The following is a 23,075-nucleotide window of genomic DNA, read 5'->3' on the forward strand; positions in this document are numbered from 1 at the left end:
TCTATTAATTAAACCAATTTCCTTCATTGCCTTAACAAAAAATTTTTTTATTTCAATGACCTAAACATTTTAAGGCAACCAGGTAACTTACTTTTTTAAGTTAAACCAACAAATTTTTTTTTTTACAGTGTACTGAGTAATATTAAGTACCGGTAACTACATGTACTTACTATAGGGTCAGGATTAGGATTTGGTTTAGGGTATATAGTAACTACTACATGTAACGTGTAACAACAAAGCTGTAAAATAAAGTGTGTTACCAACATGAAGTAAATCTGAGTTGTGCACAATAACATGAATTAAGAAACTCAGTTGGGTGAATTATGATTTCATGTTGACAAACAAGACTTGATTATTCTAGTTTAACCAATTTACTTTTTTTTACCCATTTATTTTACAATTTACCATTGTGTAGTTTGCATGCAAAATGTTGTTGCCAGATCCTAATTTTGCATTTTATGTCACTGAATTGTTTTGTAGTGCACTCAAACGCAATTAGTGTTGCTCAAATTTTCATAAAGTTCACTTTATTAATTAATTGAATCAAATATTTTACTTTTAGAATATTTTTAGGTTGCTTTCTGTCATTTTTGGAACTTGACAGCATTTAATTTAACAATATCTGCAGTCTTTCTGTCAATGAAAAGAAAGAAAGAAAGAAAGAAAGAAAGGTATTGGAACAACATACATAAAAACCTTATTTTTTGTGAGAACTGTCTTCAGTTTAATAAGACAATATGCGATTAAGACAAAGACTCACAAGGAGGACAAAAAAACACTCATTATAAAAAGTTTATTTTGAATAAAACGTGTGGAACCTCATTACATGTAGTGTGGTCGGTTTAATGGATCTAGCTCGGGTCAGAACAGCACTGCATCGGTGACTTCGCTGGGTCAGATCAGCTGGAGAAGGTGTTACAGTAATGTTCAAATCTAACACTTCACTGAAGTAGCACACCACACATACACCATGTAGAAAAATGAAAGGACTGCTGGGAAAACAAGGGGGGAAAAGCTCAATGTAATCGTCAGGGCAGCTTTCTCACACCGCCAGTGTAGCTTTGTGGAATGACCGATGGGACGATGTGTTTTGCGTTTGGAAACGGAGAGTGAAATCAATCGACGGTCACACCAATGAGTGATTGAGAATGTCTGAGGTAGCAAGGCAATCATGGCTTTCTCTAATTTTATGTTTGTTTTTTTAAAACATTTATTTATAAAACTATACTACACAAAGATAAATCATCTTGGGCCAAACATCCTTATAATATAATCTTTCTACATGATTTTGAGAAATACAGCATCTCTCGGCACACTCGTCTCTCCTGGAATGGATGCTTTATAGGCACAAAAGGGTATTTCCGACGCGTTGTAACGTTTGTGTTGTACATCATCTGTGCGTGCGCTCTAGAAATGCAGTGAGGGTTCGGATGCGCGGCGGCCAGCGGCACAGACTGTCAAAACGACGCTTTAAAGGGAGATTTTACGGCAAACACTGTCAAAACAGGCTAAAACTCGAACAGAACAATGCTGGGGGCAACATGCGCTAACAGTTTAGCATTACGAGACGTCTTCATATCCACGACGTTTTCCGACTAAACGATTTGAACAGCAACTGATGTGAGCCGCGTGTAAGATGTGTGTGTGGTTCCTCGTGAACATAGAAATAAAAGCATACAGGTTACACGATAAATGGCCCCCATAACCCTAAATAATCATCCGAGTATTAAAACAATGGGCAGATACACCTCACGCACAATCTACATGTGGATCAAATGTACACTTGCATAGTACAGACAGACGCAGTAGTAATATCCATTGAGTGAACTGTGTGGTTCTGTTCCAGAGTCTTTGGGTTTGAGGACAAACGCCTCTTGTCTTGGGAACAGCCGGGAATCTGCATCTCTGGAATGGGAATCATCTTGTCATGTCCAGTTCGACTTCTGCTCTTCAAAGCGATGTTCTGCTGAAAACCTTCACATCACCTGGACACAAACATTCACATATTGTGTAAGAGTCTGCAGTGCATAAACTGAATGTTGAACTTCATTGAAGTAAGTACCACCAACAATGAAATAAATCCCATTGGCCTTTGAATTGTTGCAGAAAATAAGCTCTTTGACCAACAAAAGTTTTATTCTTACAAGTTTTATTCATCAAGAATAAACGCAACTTCAGTTTTGAAGCCTAAATGCAATCAGCAGTCGGCTAAAAGTCGGTCTTTAACACTAGATCGGCCATGACGGTCATTTTGACCGGTTTGAATGTCACATCTGCAATAACTTTGTTGAAAAAATAAATAAAATCCAGCTGGCTCCTGACTTTTCCTAAAAGTGTCTGTATTTTCATTTAAAATGTTTTTCATATAAATCACACATAAGGCAAAAAAACAAATGAACATATTTACCTATTTCGGCCATAGACGGTCATATTGACCGCACTGAATTTCACGTTTTTCTTTTGTTACATTTCCCGCGGTTGACCTTTGTCTCTCTCACTGTCAACAGAAAGGTCAGTAGCGGCCCTGAGTGTTTGCATATATGCTAATTTCTTCAAACAAAAAGTATATTAGATTCAATTTGTTGATCAGAAATAGGCTAATAATACCAGACTACGTTATCTATTAACGTATATATTCTCTATTAGGCCTATATACGAGTTATTAGACTATTTTCTCTGTTATTATATTAAATTAAAATGTTTTATAATTAAATACGATACTTTTAGTTGTTATTATCTTGTTCTGAGTTATGTTGAATGGATATGGAAATATGGCCTATCTGTTGTGAATATGCGATAATTACGGTAGGCTACTAATGATATTATTATTTATAAATGTATAATTAAACTTGTTTAAATGTACAGTTTGGTGTTGTTTTGTTTTTAAAAGATATCCTAATACAATAAATGCATTAATCTCTCATTATCATTAAAGATATATAGTTTGGAATCTAGCGGTCAAAATGGCCGCTTGTGGCACTTCTAGTGTTAATCGTCTCTCACCGCATTACGTAGAGCCACTGTTCAGGAGCCACGACCACAGAAGTCAACACGATTGCTCGACTTTCATCTGGGACAGCCCAAAACCATACAGTGTGTACTGGGCATAAAAGTGAAAGTGTTCACCATTGACCTTACTTCAGGCCTTTAACTAATAACCAATTTAGAAATAAAAACATGGATTTCGAGACAAAATGGAACCATGAGTTAAAAAATGCTAACATTGTGCAAAGTCAAAAGAGTGCAGAGAGTTTTAAAACCATGAAACATTCACAGTTTGGATTGCATGGGGTCACCAAACACAGTAACAGCTCATTTCAAGCTGGACATAATGAAGGTAATGGCTTGAGTGATTAAAGTAAGTCAGTGTGTGAGTGAATCATTACACTTATTCAAAGAGAGAACTCATGAGTTTGGGACTGAGTCACGAGTCTGATAAACTTCAGAACCGATAACAGAACCAAACCTCCTGAAAATAATGTGGCATCATTTCTTTTTATTTATTTAATCTTTCCTGAATAAGAACTGATTTTTAATTCCCAACCTTTGATAATGCAAATGCTTCCAACCCGACACTTTCAAATAAAACCAGTCAATAAATCATCACAGAAATGTAACATATGGAGATGCCAGACTATCGTCTGTGATGATGGATCTCCGCATAGCAGCTCATCACTAAGATTTCTCATTAACAGAAACTTGATGGATAGTGTTTCCATCTGAGCTGGTTCAAGCGAACTAATGGGACAAATATGTCCAGTGCTTTCAGAGACCGATTTGCAAGTAGATAGGATAAGAAAACTGGTGCAAAATGGTGTTACAACCTCAGCTATTCCCTTTCTCTTTATGGTCAGTAAGAATTGCTGTGGAGAAGAGCTGCACGATTCTGAATAAATTATCACATTTTTCTCCCTACGATTATGAATACACAACTAAACAAAATAACATGGTTTACTAGAGGTTCTGACAAAATGTTATTTGCTGCAGTCTGTTTAAAAATATTAAATTAATTTGAATTAATTACTGGATGAATCAGTGTTTTTCAACAAATCTCTTGAATGAATGATTCAATGACTCACTCATAAAGACTTCACTTGTTTCATAACAGGATGAATCAGAGTTTTTGAACAAATCTCTTGAATGAATGATTCAATGACTCACTCATAAAGACTTCACTTGTTTCATAACTGGATGAATCAGCAAATTTGAACAAATCTCTTGAATGAATGATTCAATTACTCTCTCATAAAGACTTCACTTGTTGCAATACTGGATTAATCAGTGTTTTCGAATAAATCTCTTGAATGAATGACTCAATGACTCACTCATAAAGACTACACGTGTTGCAATACTGGATGAATCAGTGTTTTTGAACAAATCTCTTGAACGAAAGATTCAATGACTCACTCATAAAGACTTCACTTGTTTCATAACTGGATGTATCAGAATATATAAACAAATCTCTTGAATGAATGATTCAATGATTAAAAAAAATAACAGTCACTTGTCGCCACCTACTGGTGTAACGATGTAATTGATACAATCGTTATTTGAGCATCAAGTTACTTTCAAATGGTGATTTACTCTATTTTTATTAAACTATTAATCGTAAAGCTCTACTGTGGAGTGTTTTCACTGTGATGTGCTTACCTTCGGCCTTGAGGACACACTTGATGCTTCAGAACCCAGAAGGGAAAAACAAAGAGAGAGAGAGACAGTTAGGACAATATAACGGCTATCCTAACTAAGACAGTCCTGACCAGAACAACACTTGCAGACTCTCCACAATGGCAAAACTTTTAATTTAGAGCGTTGAAGCTCAGACTCATGGGATTGCTCTTCTGAACACTGAGAGAAGCACTTTAATGAACTCTACAGGGAGACGACAGCAAACACAAGAGAGACGACTCCTAACACTCATATCACCTGTGCCTCTGTCCTTCATTAAAACTTCCCCATCAAACAAAGAACATGGAAATGGCTCCATATCTTCTCCCAGACCGAATCTCACCGCACACAAGGGCCCAATGCAGTAACACGACAATGTGCCAAGATCTATATTCTAGTTTCTAGCTAACAATGCGAGCCAAAGTCTGGGCGGAAATCACAATGAAGTTCCACAATAACAATAAAATCTTATCAGTGACTTTGAGGTAATAAAAACACTCATAAAATGGAGTCTCTAAAGGCTTCAGAAACCGATTCTCTTTGAAACAACAGCAATTACAAACATAATTCACAATCGAAGCTCTCAGACTGCAGGAACAGGGGTTTCCAAAGCAGAAGAGTGGCGTCTTCGGCCGACTGACAGCCGTCCGTGCGGTCTGACCTGAGGGAGTCTGGGATATCCCTAAAACACGGTTTATATGGAGGAAGAGGCAACCAGATTGGGATGGATTTTGAGCACATAATTTCACAAGTTGTGTGCTGCTGATCTACTAGAACTGAGTCAATTTATGAAGAGTTCAAATCGAATCCAGCCATTAAAGCCTAGTCCACTCCGTACACTATTTCCAAATATCTGAGATCACTAATGATTTCTATTCTTTGATTGTTGAGTAAGCAATTATCTTAAATGGTTCACAAAAACTGAAAGAGAACGATAATAGGACAGAGCAAATGTGCATACTGTCCATCCTAAATACTAGGGCTAGTCTGTAATACAGTGCAATGCATTGGACACCTGATGGCATCTTCAAGCATGCAAGGTTGCTAAATCCAAATTTGAGATGTTATACAGGTTGTCTGTCAAAATGGTTGGTAGATGAGCAAAATGACCCATCAGCGCTCAAAACAAACCCTGCATTTGAACGGTGGCAGGTGATAATTTCAAACCCTGAGACGCTTTCGACTTTAAAAATGTTAGTACTGCAAAAAAGAATGTGGGAAATGAAACAAACAATGTTGGACAATGTATCAGTAATTAGAATAAAATGTAATATTCTGGGCTATTTTCTTCTTTCGTGTTCAAACACGTCAGCAGCGCTCAAAATTATTCATGTGAACGTGTGGCGTTATCCTATGAGAAGGCGCTGTCTCATAATTATTCATGACATCACGTCACGTTGTCCTGAGACAGTGATTCAAACACTCAAGCTCTTCAGTGAGTTGACACCTCGCGGTAAGTCTCGAGGGTTCGTCCTCCCTTGTGATGCTGATGGAGCAACAGGCCTTCAATCACCCAGCTTAGGCAACGAGCAATTATCACCTGAGAGATGTATAAAGCGGTGGACTGAGACATCCACTCTCACTGCGAGTGTGTTCATTCATCAAACCACCTCCACTGAGTGAATAACACTTATTAAAAATGCAATGCACATTCACATATTATTTGATGCAAATGAAAACGGTGTGCATATGCATTAATCTTGATAAAATGAGCTGTGTATTTGTGTAATGCACTGTGAACTCTCATAATACAGGGCATTTTGATGAGTGCAATTATGAATAGCAGCGTGCATTTATGAGAAACTTTGATGCCAATAACTCCATTAAAGTGAGATAAAACTGTGGATCGGACACAACTGTTCGCCTCCTACTCTTTTCACTGTGTTGAAAACAAGAGGGTTTCATAACACTGCAAACCCAAAAGCAAAGTAAAATGCACCAACATGTTAGCTTGTTCCAGTTCTAGCTTTCAAAATACTAACAGTGAAGTATATACTTTAAGTATATAGTAGAGTGTGCACAAGAGGAGATACTTTACTGATGACTATCCGCAGGCCTGGTTCTGGAAGTATTTTTATCATTCATTTTCTTCATTGGCATTACAAAATAATGTATTAAAAAGTTGTAAGCCCTAGAGCAAACTGATATACTCACAAAGTTAACACTGACTACCGATTGGTCGATTTCTCTTCGGGGTTATGGGTAGTGTAGTACAGCATTGATTTAGCAATTAAATGAATTTGGCTGAAAAGTGTCTTTTCATTTAAAAATGGTTTCTCTATGAAGAAAATTAAATGGATTTTTACTTCCAGACCCCGACTGTTGCGCTCTACTGGGACACAGCCAAAGACTTCACTACAAACTGGGAAACAAAGGAAGGAAGGAGTTCAAAAACCCAGAAGACTGCATGCTGGGAGACGGATTGAGAGCGGGAAAGTCAGAGCGTTAAGACTTACGAGAGCATGCAGGAAAACTGTGGTTAATCTGTTCCATAACCTCAGCCAGATCACAGTTACTGTTAGCACACTGACGGAGAAACTCATCTGAGAACACACACACACAGAACACACCCAACAGATTATAACATAAAGAAGTCAATCAGAGCCCTCAGCATAATCACCCTGCGGTGTGTGTGTGTGTGTGTGTACCTGGGAGCTCGGGATGTCCTGCTGTATCCTGATGGAGAGAGCCGGAGGACGACGTGCCATTTAACTCAGGCTAGAAAGATAGAAATGCATGGTTTAAAAACTGATAGTGAAAAACCTACAAAACTAGGGGTGCGTGATATGTATCGTCTATGATAATATCGCAATCGTTGTTTTAACGGAGCAGGTCGTTCACTATCCAAAAAAATAAACGAGCAACACGTCCCAAAATTCATGTGTTTTTGTCTTCTATTTCTATATTTAGCCAAGCAATAACACAATAGTGCTGTTTTTCCTGAATATTAGCAAGATTGCAATGTGAAATTAATTGTATACAACAGTTCAATAAAAAATCATTGAATATAATTAGACACACATTTGTCTGTTTTTGGTCTATTTTCGCCAACAAAGGCAGTTCACCAAACTCAGTATCAGCGTTTTTGAATGAATCTATTATGATTTAATAATACATTCATAAAGACAGCCACTTGCTTTGTTCCTGAATGAATAAGCCGCTTGAAAGAATCAGTTGAACAAATGACTCAGTGATTTTTTTTAGTTTGATATTTAAAGAATCATTTCAATAAAGAAAGTCCTCATATTGCATTATTTATGCAATTGTAATTGCAGTGTAAATACATCTAAATCCTGTTTTAGATGCAGGTTTTTTTGTTGTTGATTTTGTTGAGTTCATTTGATTGGTAACAGCCTATAGTTTCTTATTATTTGAACTCAATTTATTGATTAAATGAGGAATATGAGAAGCTTTGGGAGTCAGTTGACCATGATACATATAAACCTCACAAAAACACACGTCATCGTCGAAATCCCAGAAAATATCAAGACATCATTTTATGTTAATATCGTACCCCCTTATACAATACAGCATATACAGTACATATATATATGTCATATATCAGCAGTTCCTCACGGACAGATTTATTTGGCATGTGTGAGAAGTCATTACTGCTTATAGTCTTCCTCTAGGTCAAAGCAAGGCAGCCAGAGAAGTCAGACTGGAATGCCAGTCTTGTTGGCCTTTTTGGATACCCAGTTATATTGTGTTTATTTAGCTAAGAGCCTTTGACAAGACCATCTGGCTTAACTGAGGCTCTGAGCAGTGAATCAGGCCCTCAGGAGACCCGATAAATTACTGTTACTCTAAATCAAGGCTCATTGAACGCCTGTGCTTGATTCACGACACTATTGGCGGCTGTTGGACTCCCTGGCATTGCCCGTTAAAGCATGAAGCCCGTTGAAGGAAGGAACAATAGCCGTTTATACAGCGAAATAGAGCTGGAGCTGAACCTGAGACGGGTCAATGTCAGTCTCAGCTTCACACCACAGCGACCGTGTGATGCATATTCACAGAAGCGGCACTAAGAGGACAGTTATAAGATGCAAGGCGTTAATTCTGATAGTCAAAAGTTTGGCTTCACAAGATTCAAGCTTTATTCCGATAAAGCGCTGCAGGGATGAGATATGTGTAGGCCAGAACTTTTTATTTGACTTTCATTTTGGATTATAGGAGAAAATAAGCTCTGTGATCAACAAAGGTTTATGGTTTTTACACATCAAGATAATCTTCACAAGTGAATTCATTGAATGTTGAAGCCTAAATTCAATAGTAAGAAGCAAAAAGCCAAAGTAGGCTATGAACGAACTACACTACAGTGGCACAACTTCAATGTCACAATCACTACGCTTCTAAAAACTCTTCATTTAAAATCTACAAGTTGAAAAATGTGAGTTTCTGTGAATAGTTTACAAGAGCACGATTATAAACACAACAACTGTGAATGCGACTAGAGTTCACCCGTTCGGCTGATGATGTTTAACGTCCATGACAACCTCTGTAGTCCCATAACTGTAGTTATGTATTGTATGTCGTAGAATAAAACGTGAACAAATATCTTGAGCTTGTTTTCTCCACAGATGCATGACAAATGACGTATGAAAACAATGTGTTCTAAAATCGATCAACTCAGACTGGGATGAATCTATCAGAAGTTTAAGCCAGAAAGTGGATCGTGCATTTGGGGTAGTAGCGCCAAGACTTTGGAATAGCTTACATGTTAGGGACGATGACCCTGTACATGTCTTTAAAGTACAAATTAAGGCCGCGTGTCCACCAAAGCGTTTTTTTCACGCGGCTGGAGTGTTTTTTTCAATTGTTTTCAATGGGAGCGCCGCATTTTTAAAACGCCATGAACGTAACGAGGCGCTGAGCGTCTTTTTCACGCTGAAGTGCTCGCCGTTTTTTACAGGTCGCCGAGAGTTGAAGAATGTTCAACTTTGGGTAAAACATCACTGTCACTTTTTACCCAACCGACCAATCACAGTGGAGGAGGGGCGGGACTAATACCACACCGACCAACGGATATTCTGTATCATAGCAACGAAGCGTCTCAACTGAAAAAAAAACTGCGCTGCCAAAACGCTCAAGCGCACATAGCTCGCCGTTTTCAGCTGGCTAAAATCGCTTTGGTGGACACACGGCCTAAGACATAATTGTTTGCCATGGCCTATTCATCCTTTTGATGATAATTTTTATTAATTCTATTCTATTACTATTGCACTATTTTGTCTATCTTACTGAGATGATGTAAAGCACATTGGCCAACATGTGTTGTTTTAATAGTGCTAAATAAAAGTGACATTGACAATTTTTTGTGATATCTGTCAACTCAAATCTGAAGACTGTCTTTGACTTTCAGCAACTGGTGTTGACTCCTAAAGACACCACAAGTCTTGGCAAAAGTCAAGTAGTGCATTCCAGCCTTTGGAAGGCAGATGTTTGAAACCTCTGATATCTAAACATGGCGTCTGCAGGCAGTGTGTTACCTGATGCAGCAGCTGGCGTAGTCGGTAGAGCTGTGACTCCAGCTGCTTGTTGTGGTCCTCCAGTATCTGCATGCGGGCCTCCAGTCGGCCCTTGTGCTGTCGCAGGAGTTTAGCTTCAGCTAACAGGTCAGCCTCCTCAGGCGCTCCGCTAACAGCTGCGCCGGACTGAACGTGCTGCTGCCGCAACTGCTCGTGCTCCCTCTGCAGGCTCCTGGACACAGAGAGTGTGTTCAGATGCCATATATATATATATACAGGTGAGTTCGGGGCTTTTCGTTTGTTGTGAGTTTGAGTTATGACTGCTGGACGCCGTTCCTTTTATGTTCTGGCTTTGAAAGGCAATGAAGAAAAGTGAACCTACAGGGACCCTCAGCCTATTGTTCAGGAGCCTATCTGCCAAAAACAGAACTAGATATACAACTAAACAGATGTGAATCATAACCAGACCTTTCTAATGCCGAAGCACTTTCACTGAATAATTGTAACTGTTGCAATTAACTAAATTAAAAGTGAAACCATTCATTTGTGTTCTAACAATGAGCAAACAATGCCATTTCACACCAAGAATGATAACTATTATTATTTTTTATTCATTTATTTAGGTGGGACACACATCAATGGTCTCCTACTGATCATACTCCAACACGTTTGATAAAATACGTTTTTGCATAATTTTAGTGATTTTTTAAATTATGAAATATAACTTCACTGTAGTGTCGCCACATACGGTAACACACTCATTACACAACCGACGCGTGACCTACCGCTGCTCCTCCTCCAGTCGCGCGATGATCCGCGCCAGTTCTCCGCGCTCCTCCCTCTCCACGGCCTGCAGGATCTGGGCGGGGCTCTGCAGCAGGTGGGAGGGGCTGTGGGAGTTGTGGGCGGGGCTTCTGGAGATGTGGGCGGGGGTTGGGGGCTGGCTGAAGGATGAGCCCTCCCCTCCCAAAGTCTGACAGTACTGCAGGATTAAAGTGTGTTCCTCATCCCTACAGAACAATACAGAGAATGGGTTAAAAAACATTCAATGTTTACATTTGCAGACGTAATTGCACAAAACTAGCCACTAAGATGTGTCCAAAAAAAAAAAAAAGTGTCTCAATATTCTGGTCTCTAGATGCATGACTTTTCAGTTCAGTTCAGTTCTTCATCTTTATTTCTTTCCTAAAACGTATTTACTTTTAATGTAATTTTTTTTTTTAATTTAAGAACGTTGAATTGCAACTGAAGGGGTAAATTAATGTCTAAAACTATTTGTTTTACTCATAGAACTATACCGTCTTTTCTTGCCCACATTATCCACCATAAAAATAGCGTTTGCTTAGAAAAGTAATAGCACACCTCTCCTCAACAAACTGAAAAAAATATGAATAGATATTAATATAATACTGTTGTGACGTCGTTTTGTCCTCTAGATGCCAAAGAGAAAAAGAGAGAGAGTCTCTATAATATTTGTTATTATATTATTATAAAAAATATTATTCATATTTCCGTAGCATTAATGCTACAAGTGTAATTGGTCCTACTCGACCAGCTCCGAGCGGGACTCGAGCCGGGGTCTCCGGCATGGGAGGCGGACGCGCTAACAAGGACGCTAAACACCGCAGTCTCTAGCATCAGTCTCCAGAGGAGTGAGGTTTACACACACAGCTCTTACTAACTTGCTTCCATTACACAAGTTATACACCAACGTTGAATACTTTGCATTAGGGATTTGCACAAACCCTAAGCATAAGCAATAGTCACAGCAAGGCTGATGCGGTCACAGCATGTAAACTACACCAGACAGAAGCATAATTAACACGTGCTCACGCCACAGCGGGATGCAAACGCTGAGATGGGAAAAGCCGACAGGTGAAAGTGAAGCTGACTGTAGGAATATAGGAGGGAAGGTTTTTGGGATGTGCGCTGTCCAAACAGCTGTGTGCACAATGAGTCTCAGGTGTGTGTTCACACACTCTCTGGAGTGAGCGCTCTGATCCTGAATCCAACACTCATCTGGATGCACACACACAAAGACTAATCAGAGAGATTACATGGGCACTGCATCACAGGGTCCCTGCTAACAACCTGCCAACACCAGCAGATGCTGAATAAACCAGCCAGACACCGCAAACTCACGGATATTTGCATTTCCTGGAGGAAAGGGTAGCGCTTGCACGGCAGCAAAAGCTTTAGCTAAGAAGATAAGAGTGACACAGGGGATATTAAAGTAGTTGCACACATAAGCCACACTTAAAAATGTATAACTTTCATTGCATTATGGGACATATATATATATAATCCGCTAACAAATGCTGCAAAAAGCTTTTCTCAAAATTAGCTTCACTTTTCTGAGTGATGAGTCCTCACATGTCCCGGCAGAGTAACCACGTGTAGTTTATCAGCGTCCAAATACCTTCGGGTTACACGTTATTTTAAGGTGACAGTTACATTGTACTTACTCAAATAAGTACAGAGTAATATTAATTAACTACATGTACTATAGAGTTATGGTTAGGGTTTGGTTTAGGTTTAGTTGTAATCATGCATCATTTACTGTTATTACTATAGTAACTACATGTCATCAACCTTTGTCTTCATTTTCAATACTAATCTGTTTTATCATTTCACAAATAAAGTTTACATTTAAGACTTATTTAGTTCAGACTTAAAAGTAGGCTTGTGTTTAAAATAGCATCTTGATGTTTTTATATAATGTAATGACGTTCAGACTTTTTTAAGTGTGGCTTAAATGTCTAAATACGTGTTTGTACACTAATAAATATCAGTTACATAATTTGTGATTCACATGAAAATTGTTATGAAATATCTGGGTCATATTGCATTAAACTAAGCCTATTTTAAGGATCATTAGGGCTTTTTTACATACGTTTTCACGGCAAGTAAGCACATAACCCCCCGATTTTTATCAGCAAATTGCAAAAGAATCTCATTCTCAGTACAGCAATAAATAATCATAATATTAAGATATTTAAATTGCAACAGTATACATTAAGGTAGAATTTGTTGAAAACATTGAGTACAGAATGTAACTTATGCTTAGTTTATTAATAAAACAATATAAAAACAAAAGGCACAATGAAAAGAAACTCTGAAAAGGGTCTTATTTATATGCAAAATAAACATGTCCTATTCTAGTCTTTCTATATATTTGTTCATGATGTTCACAAAATGTGTAATGACTGTAATATCTGAGGAATATCAGTGCAGTGCTGAAGAGGACAGAGGAGCTGGAGTGCTCGTGTAAAGACGGACAGAGATACTGTAGAGAGATGAAGGAGAAGAGGTGTCACATCTGTCTCCACACAGCATCAGTCGAGAGTCTGTGTCCCAGACGTCACATTCAATCTAAAACACCATCCCCTGACGACTGGCGTCTCCTTCCCCTTCATCCCTTCTTCACCTCTCGCTCTCTCTGTCTGCCTTGCTATCAGGTACCATCACTTTGGCTTCTTTCTTGTAACACTCAGTGTTGTTTATTAGAAAAATAACAGACATACACACATTCCGGAACTGCGTTTGACAGTCAAGGTTTCACAACCTCAGATTAACATCCAGACACCCACCTCTCATATTTCAGATATCTCGAAAATGTGTGTGTGGGTGAATATTAAGAAGGGGGAAAAAAAACATTGTTTAAAAGAAAGATTGTATTTTTCCCCCCGTTGACAATTCCATCAGTCACAGAATTAACCATTTCATCAACATGTTTTTTAAAAACTTTTTATTTTGATCTGCACACTTTTTCGCGATATATCCCCATGCGTGTCCATGCGTATGACCTTGATCAGAGTAAATATTCGACTGCATATGGCAGTAATAAAGGGAAAGCGTGTCATGTTTGATCTCTGGTGCAGCATCAGTGCAGATTTGAGACTCAGACCTCCCTCTGAGGAGGAAGGCCAGGCAACGGCTTATTAGCTCTGTAATTATCATACGCTTGTTCTGTGAAGGACACCCGCTGAGCTCACCTCAACACGTCCAGATCAGGATAAAACAAGCTTTAATGATGAGCGCATGGTGTGCCAAAATCTTAAATGGGCATATTCTGCACTTTTGAAGCATTTCAAGTGCACTTAATTAAGGATTCCTGCACCCCAAACTGTCATACTTTAGTTGGTTTTCTATCACTGATCACAGCTATCCAAATACTACTGTGCCTTTAAGACTTCTATATGTAAATGCCTAGATCAGGTGGGCGGGCACATGTTAATGAGTTTACTGATGTGATGTCATAACTATGACGGTTTTTGAACAGGTTGTTTTTGCATCGTTTGAATTCGTCATTATTTGAAAAGAGCAAGATCCTGTATTCCAAGATATGAATTAGCAGGATGGAAATGGCAAGTGGAACTAGATTTGTTAAGTTTCTGAAGATAATGTGAAAGGGATTTTCCCATTTTAAGGCCAATCCACACGGCACCAACAGACATCAACCAAAGTAGAGTATGTTACTTTTCCGACATTCCAGGACCGGACAAAAGCGGATTGAACATGTTCAATTGGCGAGAACAAGCACTGACCAATGGCAACAGATTCAGATGCAGGGGGAACAGACTGATCAGACAAAACCCAATGAATGTGTCTGTTGCCGTTGGCCTCTAACCGGCACACAATGTTGTGTTTTTGACCATTAAAAGTAAATGTAATAGTGATACTTTCCTCAAACACCATTAATGAATAACCTTCACAATATTCTTCACAGACACACTCACTTTCAAAGTTCCTCTTTCCTTATGAAACAACTGTCTCTCTTTCAGAGATGTTACTCTACTTTCACTTAGTTTCAACTTCCCAGTTTTCTTCTGCCACTCGATGAATCTTTTGTCTTCATTTCTCTTCTTCTAGGTTTTCCGATCGCGCTTTCTCATTTCACACAAAGGGTTTTTTCAGACAAAAAATTGGGAGAAAAACGAAACAATAAAAGAGACTAATTTAAGTCAATAGGAGCTGTCGAAAGGAGCGCGGCTCCCAGCGGGTCCATTAGCAAAACAAAATCACAGAGAGAGCTGGAATCACTCGCCGTCTCCTTGTTACCGGCCTATTACTCACTCTACCTGTCTAACTCTCACACCAGAGTGAGCCGAAACATTTCACAACTCTAACAGCCCTTTACTACTGAACCTGGATCTGTGAAGAGCTCTCACGATAGGCATGTGTTTTCAACGAGAGACCAATCAAAAAATGACAGCTAACTCTTAACCCCTTTGAAGGCAAAGATTGCCAACGGCCCCAGATTATTGTTGCTCAACATCCTCTGCACTTTACAACATCACACTCTTATTTAATCTGGACTGTGAACTGTCCACAAACACTAGCACATCTTTGGCCCTGTTTTTAAGATGCGTTTCGATCGATCGGATCACAAGTAGACGGGGGAGATTTTAATCCGTCTCTTTTGTTCACTTTCGACCACTTCTGTCCTGATTTCTTCGAGGGGCGGGTAAATATGGGCTTGTTCAGATCTTTCGATCTAATGGACAAATTAAGCTCACACAATTTACATATGAACACGACCAGAGACAACGGAAAAAACATGGAGAAAAAAAAAAGAAAAAAAAAAATTATATGAAAGAGGACTGTCAGTGACGGCATGGTTTGATCTTTGGTCGCCCAATCATCGGAAAAGGTAATTTCATGCCGGACTACACGTGGAAATCGAATATTCAAGCTGGTTATCCATTTTCTACCCCTGAACGAAAAATCAAGCCAAGTTTTTTTTTTTTTACAAATATATGTGACCATGGACCACAAAACCAGTCACAAGTCGCATGAGTATATTAGCCATAAATATATTGTATGGGTCAAAATTATATCATATAATTATAATATTTTGTAAATTGCCTACTGTAAATATATTAAGAACATATTTTTGTGAGTGGATGCAGCAAAAGCATGAACATAAATGGACAACTTTAAAGGCAATTTTCTCAATGTTTCTATTTTTTGCTCCCTCAGATTCCAGATGTTCTAATAGTTGTATCTCGCCAAATATTGTCCTATCCTAACAAACCATACATCAATGGAAAGCTTATTTATTCAGATTTCATGTGATGTATACATCTCAATTTCAACAAATTGACCCTTGTAACTGGTTTTGTGGTCCAGGGTCACATACAATTATTCTACAAATATACTTGGATGGACTATACATTCATATGTATCAAAATATTATACTTTATCTTATATTTCCAATTTATTTACAAAATATTGTGTCATCATACTGTAACCCCCTAATCTGTATGACTTCAAACCAACAGATTTTGCTAAACGAAGCGTAAACGGCTCAGTATGTATTGCAGAGAGCAGTGCATTGTAATTCATCTACAAAGAAAGGTTCAGCCTGCCCAAGCCCACTGAAATATAACAGATTTAACTGTCCAGACAGATGGACCCAAGAGGAAAATCCTCTCCTCAGAAAGCTCAGAACAGGAACTCAGTTTTGAAGGAGGCGTCGGGAACGAAGAAAGCTTTGTATTTGTTCTATTACACAGGAACAAGGAGAGACAGATCTGGAAAGCATTCAATCAGAGTGGAAAAGCAGTCTGAAGAACAAGACACTGACGGAAAACCACATCACTGCCTACATCTCCCACTGGACCGAGGGGGAGAACGGAAAGAGAGGCACAAATTGGAGACAAAGCGATCGCAAGCTCCCCTTCTCTCTGTGCAGATGAGATTTCACATCAGGCAGCTGCTGTATATCGCCGCAGGGCTGAGACGAGATGAGAGAGAGGAGAGAGGGAGACGTCCCGCTTGTGTCTGTGATTCTGCATCGGCTGCATTGATCAGCTGGAGTGTAAACAGAGTTCATAAGCTCTAAACCCCAGAGCCAACACAAATGGGAAATGAGAATGCTAACCTGAGCATGCATATAAAGGAAGAGAAGGGGAGGATGAAATTGAATGAGAAAGAAAACAGAGGTGAGAGCTGTGGCATAGTGGTTAGTGCATGTGGCCCAGATACGCTGAGCTGTGCTGGTCCTGTTTCTCCTCTTTCCCATACAAATGATTTTTCATGATTAATTCTGTTATTATTAAGTGATGAAGTTCCCTTATTATGCGTTTTCAGATAATACCTTTCTTGTAGTGTGTAATACAGCTGTTTGTGAATGTGAAAGGTCGGGAAATTTTCAATGATTAAAGTGTACAACACATAAAATGATTGCCTCCTAACAGAATGAATCAATTCTGAAAAGCTGAAATGAGTCGTCTATAATTCAGTCTTTCTTTCTGCTGAAACCTATGCATGTTTGTACCAAATCTGCATAATGCCAGCCTATGGTCTATTGGCTGCCCGTTAACAACATCTACTTTGACTGAAACACTGTAGTTGTAGCTGAGGCCTGGAAAAGTTTGCTTTGTGTTGTCGACATGTCAACATGAAGCAGAGTAGACCAATCACAACAGACTGGGTCACCTGACCAATCACAACAGACTGGGTCATCTGACCAATCAGAGCAGAGTAGACCAATCACAGACTGAGCCATCTGACCAATCAGAGCAGAGTAGACCAATCACAGACTGAGCCATCTGACCAATCAGAGTAGAGTAGACCAATCACAACAGACTTGGTCACCTGACCAATCAGAGTAGAGTAGACCAATCACAACAGACTGGGTCACCTGACCAATCAGAGCAGAGTAGACCAATCACAACAGACTGGGCCAACTGACCAATCAGAGCAGAGTAGACCAATCCCAACAGACTGGGCCATCTGACCAATCAGAGCAGAGTAGACCAATCACAACAGACTGAGCCATCTGACCAATCAGAGCAGAGTAGACCAATCACAACAGACTGAGTCATCTGACCAATCAGAGCAGAGTAGACCAATCACAACAGACTGAGTCATCTGACCAATCAGAGCAGAGTAGACCAATCACAACAGACTGGGCCACCTGACCAATCAGAGCAGAGTAGGCTCTTGGGAAGGAGGGATTTAGTAAAAGACTGATAATAGAGGTGATGATTCATTTTATTGGTTTTTGACATTGGATGTATGTGAACCTATTGTAGGGGGACCTCCAAAAAAATAAATATATTTTTTAATATCATGGCACTTTAAGCACACATACAGGACACGTCAAGTTGTGGTGCTCATGCAGGAGATTCAGGTTTGAATCTGACATGCAACGCGTCCCAATCAAGTCTGCATAGATCTCCACCTGTGAGGTTGTGTGGGCGGTGCAGTGGGCGGAGCATCTGCTCGTACAAATGATGAATCCAGCCCAGATCCCATTCCCTCTTTTCAATAACTTCTTGTCAAAGTCTAGAGCAGCTGTAGAATAAAAATGAGGCAAAAGCCCCCAAATTTAAAATAAATAAATAAATAAAACCCAGCAAGTGAGTTTTAATGGCCTTTTCAAGTGGTAAATCTTCCCACCTGCACTCAATTAAACCCAACAGATAATGCTATTACACACCAATCCATCACAAACATTATAATGAAACTTCCTCCCTTCTCGCTCTACATCTCACACACACAAGCAAATATATGATGTTGAAGAGTGTGCTAATGCATTAGGTACAGAGATAAACAAGGTGTTAGCGGGACACCAGGAGGAATGGCATTAGTTCCATCTACTTAGAAGAACACAGGGAGAGAGACAGGGAAGAGAAAGAGACAGCAGAAGTAATTAGATTTATGAGGGATGCTAATGAGATTATTTTAACTCCACTTTACAAACTGTCAGCAAACAGAAACTCGCTATTTATACAGCGCTAAAGTCACAAATACTTGCGGCAATTGTTTTCGTCCTGGTAAACCTGACCATCATCTGACAATCTTCATTAACGTCATGGCTGCGATGCTGATGAAATAGTGCGCAACCACACACACACAATGGGGAAACGCGCCCCGAGAGGACAATATCCAGGTAGTGTTTGGGGAACAAGAGGACATTTGCTTATTAAAAGTCAGAATGTCTCTCATCGGCTTTGAACAACAATCACTCTAATGAACGAGTTCCGTGTTTTCACTGTTATACGGTAGGGGGCGCTATTGTGCATCTTTAGAAAGAGTCCAGAATCACAAACAAGCGAAGAAGAAGCAGAAACAAGCAACAGCAGCATAGCATGTAAGCCAACGCGATAAACGTTTAACAGCATATCAATCAAAACTCAGATATTCATACAACAAAATATTCTATATGTAGCATTTTTTTATGTACTATTAATTTCAAAGCGCCATTTATCAGTTTATCTGCAGAATGTTAAAATAACCTGTGCATCCCTAGTGGAAAGTATTCAAATAATTGTCACTCATTTAAATAAAGCAGAAATAATGTTAAAATTAGATGAAAAACAAACGTTAAGATTTTTTTTTAAAGATGTTGCTATTGCAACTAACTGATAGAACAATAAAGCTAAATAGAGAGACACAATAATAAAGAAATAACAAAAGTTTAACAAAATTATCAACATTTTAATTTAAATATGAACTTAACCCTTTCAGATCTATACGGCCGCCGGCGGCTAAAAATAACTATTGTTCTTAAATGTTTAATAACTTTTGAACCGCTAATCCAATCTGTATGCTTTAAAAAGTCCCGTAAAGAGGAGATTCGCGGCTTCTAGGTGGACATCCAGAGGCTCCGTAGTGAAAGTGATCGCATCATCAGGTTTTGATCAGCATTGATTCGTCATAGAAACCCATGAGGTTTGTTTCTCTGAGACAAACAGGAATGATTGTTGATGCTTGGTCCCGTCCTCATGCCCAGAATGGTTTATATATGTATATATATACTGTCAGTTTTACTTCAGTGTTCTATTACAATATTTTCTATTTATTTTACCTCCTGAACTTTTTTGGACACATCTACAGTACATTGTCAGTAAATTGAAAAACACAGCAGCTTTTCAATAAAAATCACCTATAATGTTGTAATAAAAGGCTATAACTTGCTTAGGGATGCTTAGACATGTAGTCAAAATTTCATCTGGATATCTAGAATATCCAAGTAAAACTTTCTAAAGGAAAAAATCTTTGTTTGAGTTGAGTGAAATTTTTTTTTACTAAAAATGTGCTACCGTTTTTCTTAAATCTGGTAAATTCATCCATTCTAAGACAAAATGAATGTAAAATTGGGAATTTAAATGAGCTATCTATTTTGTTTCATTCATTCATTTATACATACATATATATATATATAAATTAATAAAACAAAATAGATTAAATGAATTAAGTTCATATTCAGAGTTTGGTCTGTAGTCATTATAATTAGTTATAAAGAGTGTGTATGCCACAGGCAACATGAACCCATGTGTACATACAGTGTGTGAGAGTGAATGAATGTGTGTGTGTATCAGGAACCGCTAATGGAAGTTCATTTCTTTGATAAAGATCAGTAGCACGTCTGATTCCTCTCACTATTTCAGTTTATTCTTTTCATTTCTTTCATGACGCAGAGAAATGTCTCTCAGTTCCCGAGCTTAAAGGGGTCAGACGCTGGATCTAGAGTAACTTCCACAACTCAACACTCCCCCTCGCTCCACAGAGACCACGTGTTGAGACTCAACGGCAAAACATCACACATTCTTTCTGGAAGTGATAAACAAAACGATTTTCACATTGTTGTTTTATCTATTATGACAAAACTCTGTTGTGAATGTCTTGAACTGAACATCGAGTCAGACGTTATTCGCTCTGGAGGATTCGTTACGCTGATTCAAAGCGATTAGTTGCAAGTTCTTCAGGGTTTTTGAGTGATTCATTATGTATCATGTATTATTATATTCAGTTTTTTTCTCCTCAGCACATGTGATTTAGACTAAAAACATAGATTCAGCAACCGCAGCCAATCATAAAAGAGGTCATTTACATATTAAAGTCTTAAAGGTACAGCAGCAAATTCAGCTTGCTTAAAGGGATAGTTCACTTTAAAATTAAAATTCTGTCATCATTTACTCACCCTCAAGTTGTTTCAAACCTGTATTAATTTATTTCCTCTGCTGAACACAAAGAAAGATATTTTGAAGAATGTCAGTAACCAAACAGTAGTCTGTACCCATTGACTTCAATAGTATTTTTTTTTCCTACTATGGAAGTCAATGGGTACAGACTACTGTTTGGTTACTGACATTCTTCAAAATATCTTTCTTTGTGTTCAGCAGAGGAAATAAATTAATACAGGTTTGAAACAACTTGAGGGTGAGTAAATGATGACAGAATTTTAATTTTAAAGTGAACTATTCCTTTAATTTAATGTCCAGGAGAAAAGGTCAAAAAATAAGTGCAAGAAACCTTGAGTCACATTTCACAGACTCACAGTTTGAATAGGAGTCCACTTAATAAACATCTTTCCATATCTCTTTTTGATCCTCTCTGTCAGCATTGAGTCATCAGACACATGACTGCATTTATTTGGGTCATTACTGTGGTCAGGAGACGATCGCTTAATTCACACATGAGACCTGTTAAACTGCTCTGTTAAACGTTACTTCTTTCCAACTTATTCCCACTTCTTTATAATTAGCCAACAAAAGCCTATAGCACATAGATGGCCCAAATCAAAACTGAAACAAAATACTTAACCCAAAAATGAACGACGCATGGCGTAGCGTACGCTTAGCTGAGAACTGACGAACACGGAAGTGCTGAGGACAGAGCAGGACAAAATACTGGTCATGAGTTAGAAGTCTAAAATGAGAAGTTATCCCAATTTCGATATTTCGAAAGCTTATGTATTCAGCCTTCAGATTATGTATAAATCTCAATTTTAAAAAAATGTGACCCATGTGACTGGTTTTGTGGTCCAGGGTCACCAGGGTCATATATAAGAGAAGAAGAGCTACATTAGGTCAGAGGTCACTGGACCTCGACTCTCTCATGAACGCTCAAACGGCCGTTGCCAGTGATTATAGTTTATAAAGTTTTAAATATGGATATTTTTCTACCCATTGCTTCCCTCCAGAAGGCCTTTATTTGACGCCGCTGGAGCCGTATGGATTACTTTTATGATGGATGGATGCGCTTTTTTGGGCTTCAAAAACTTGGATGTTATTCAATGCCATAACAAAGCTGCAAAGAGCCAGGATATTATTTAATATAACTCCGATTGTGTTCGGCTGAAAGAAGAAATCCATATACACCTAGGATGGTTTGAGGGGATAATTGATTTTTACAACTTCCCCCAATTCCTTAAGCTGATTTACCACACAAAAAGTCATCAGTTGACATAACCTAAAAAAAGTGAGGAGACCCATTGCCTTAAAATTTTAAAACTTCAAATAACTATAAAAACTTCATGCACAATTGAAAAATTAGGGTATGTGGAATTGTCAAGTTCACATAACTTAATTTTTCAATTACGCAAGAAGTTTATTTACTTGATTTTAAGGCAACGGGTTTCCTCACTTTTTTAAGTTAACTCAACATGTCACCAATGTATTCAGTTCAATAATGGCCATGAAAACAAAGAATTGCGTTTAGAATAAAGCCTCACTGCACTGTGTGTGTGTGTGTGTGTGTGTGTGTGCGTGTGCGTGTGTTGGACACTCACATGCTTCCAGTGGCCGAGCTGCTGTCGGTGGGCAGAGAGCCGTTGGATCGCTCCATCTGGGCCAACCTGAACGGACAGAGATCGACACCAATATGAGACCAACGTGACCGCGTCACAGTGTTTATTAGGATTAAAAGGAGGAAGGGTATGGATTTGTGTACCACCATGGCTGAGCATGTTTATTCATGTGCTGGGTGATCAATGAGAATATAAAACTATACAAATGTAAATTCAAAAAAGGGCTACTGGTGTGACCCTCCAATTCTGTATAACTCTGCTAGAGTAGAGAGAGGACACACACACACACACACACACACACACACACACACACTTGTCCCGATGGATTACAGTCTCATAGAGTTCCTATAATGGGATAGAGGCTTCAGTCGTAGTCTATATTCACAATCCCATAA

General features: G+C 38.7%; 1 protein-coding gene across 3 annotated transcripts in view; it reads right to left on the reverse strand.

Annotated features, from left to right (window-relative positions):
* Nucleotides 1–778: 778 nt before the first annotated feature.
* Nucleotides 779–23,075, reverse strand: part of utrn (utrophin) — a gene marked incomplete at its 3' end in the record, with an annotated part of 231,004 nt that continues 208,707 nt past the window's right edge. For 2 of the 3 annotated variants that reach the window (XM_079588189.1, XM_079588188.1), the window contains 7 exons: nucleotides 22,663–22,728; nucleotides 10,922–11,146; nucleotides 10,158–10,368; nucleotides 7,317–7,386; nucleotides 7,125–7,211; nucleotides 4,651–4,676; nucleotides 779–1,985 (listed from right to left, as the gene is read on the reverse strand). In XM_079588189.1, coding sequence (XP_079444315.1) covers nucleotides 1,977–1,985; nucleotides 4,651–4,676; nucleotides 7,125–7,211; nucleotides 7,317–7,386; nucleotides 10,158–10,368; nucleotides 10,922–11,146; nucleotides 22,663–22,728 — 694 coding nt within the window. The remainder of the gene's footprint in view (nucleotides 1,986–4,650; nucleotides 4,677–7,124; nucleotides 7,212–7,316; nucleotides 7,387–10,157; nucleotides 10,369–10,921; nucleotides 11,147–22,662; nucleotides 22,729–23,075) is intronic. The other variant, XM_079588190.1, reaches the window with a different exon arrangement.

Source organism: Phoxinus phoxinus (assembly GCF_949152265.1).
Source record: "Phoxinus phoxinus genome assembly, chromosome: 18".
Classification (NCBI taxonomy): domain Eukaryota; kingdom Metazoa; phylum Chordata; class Actinopteri; order Cypriniformes; family Leuciscidae; genus Phoxinus; species Phoxinus phoxinus.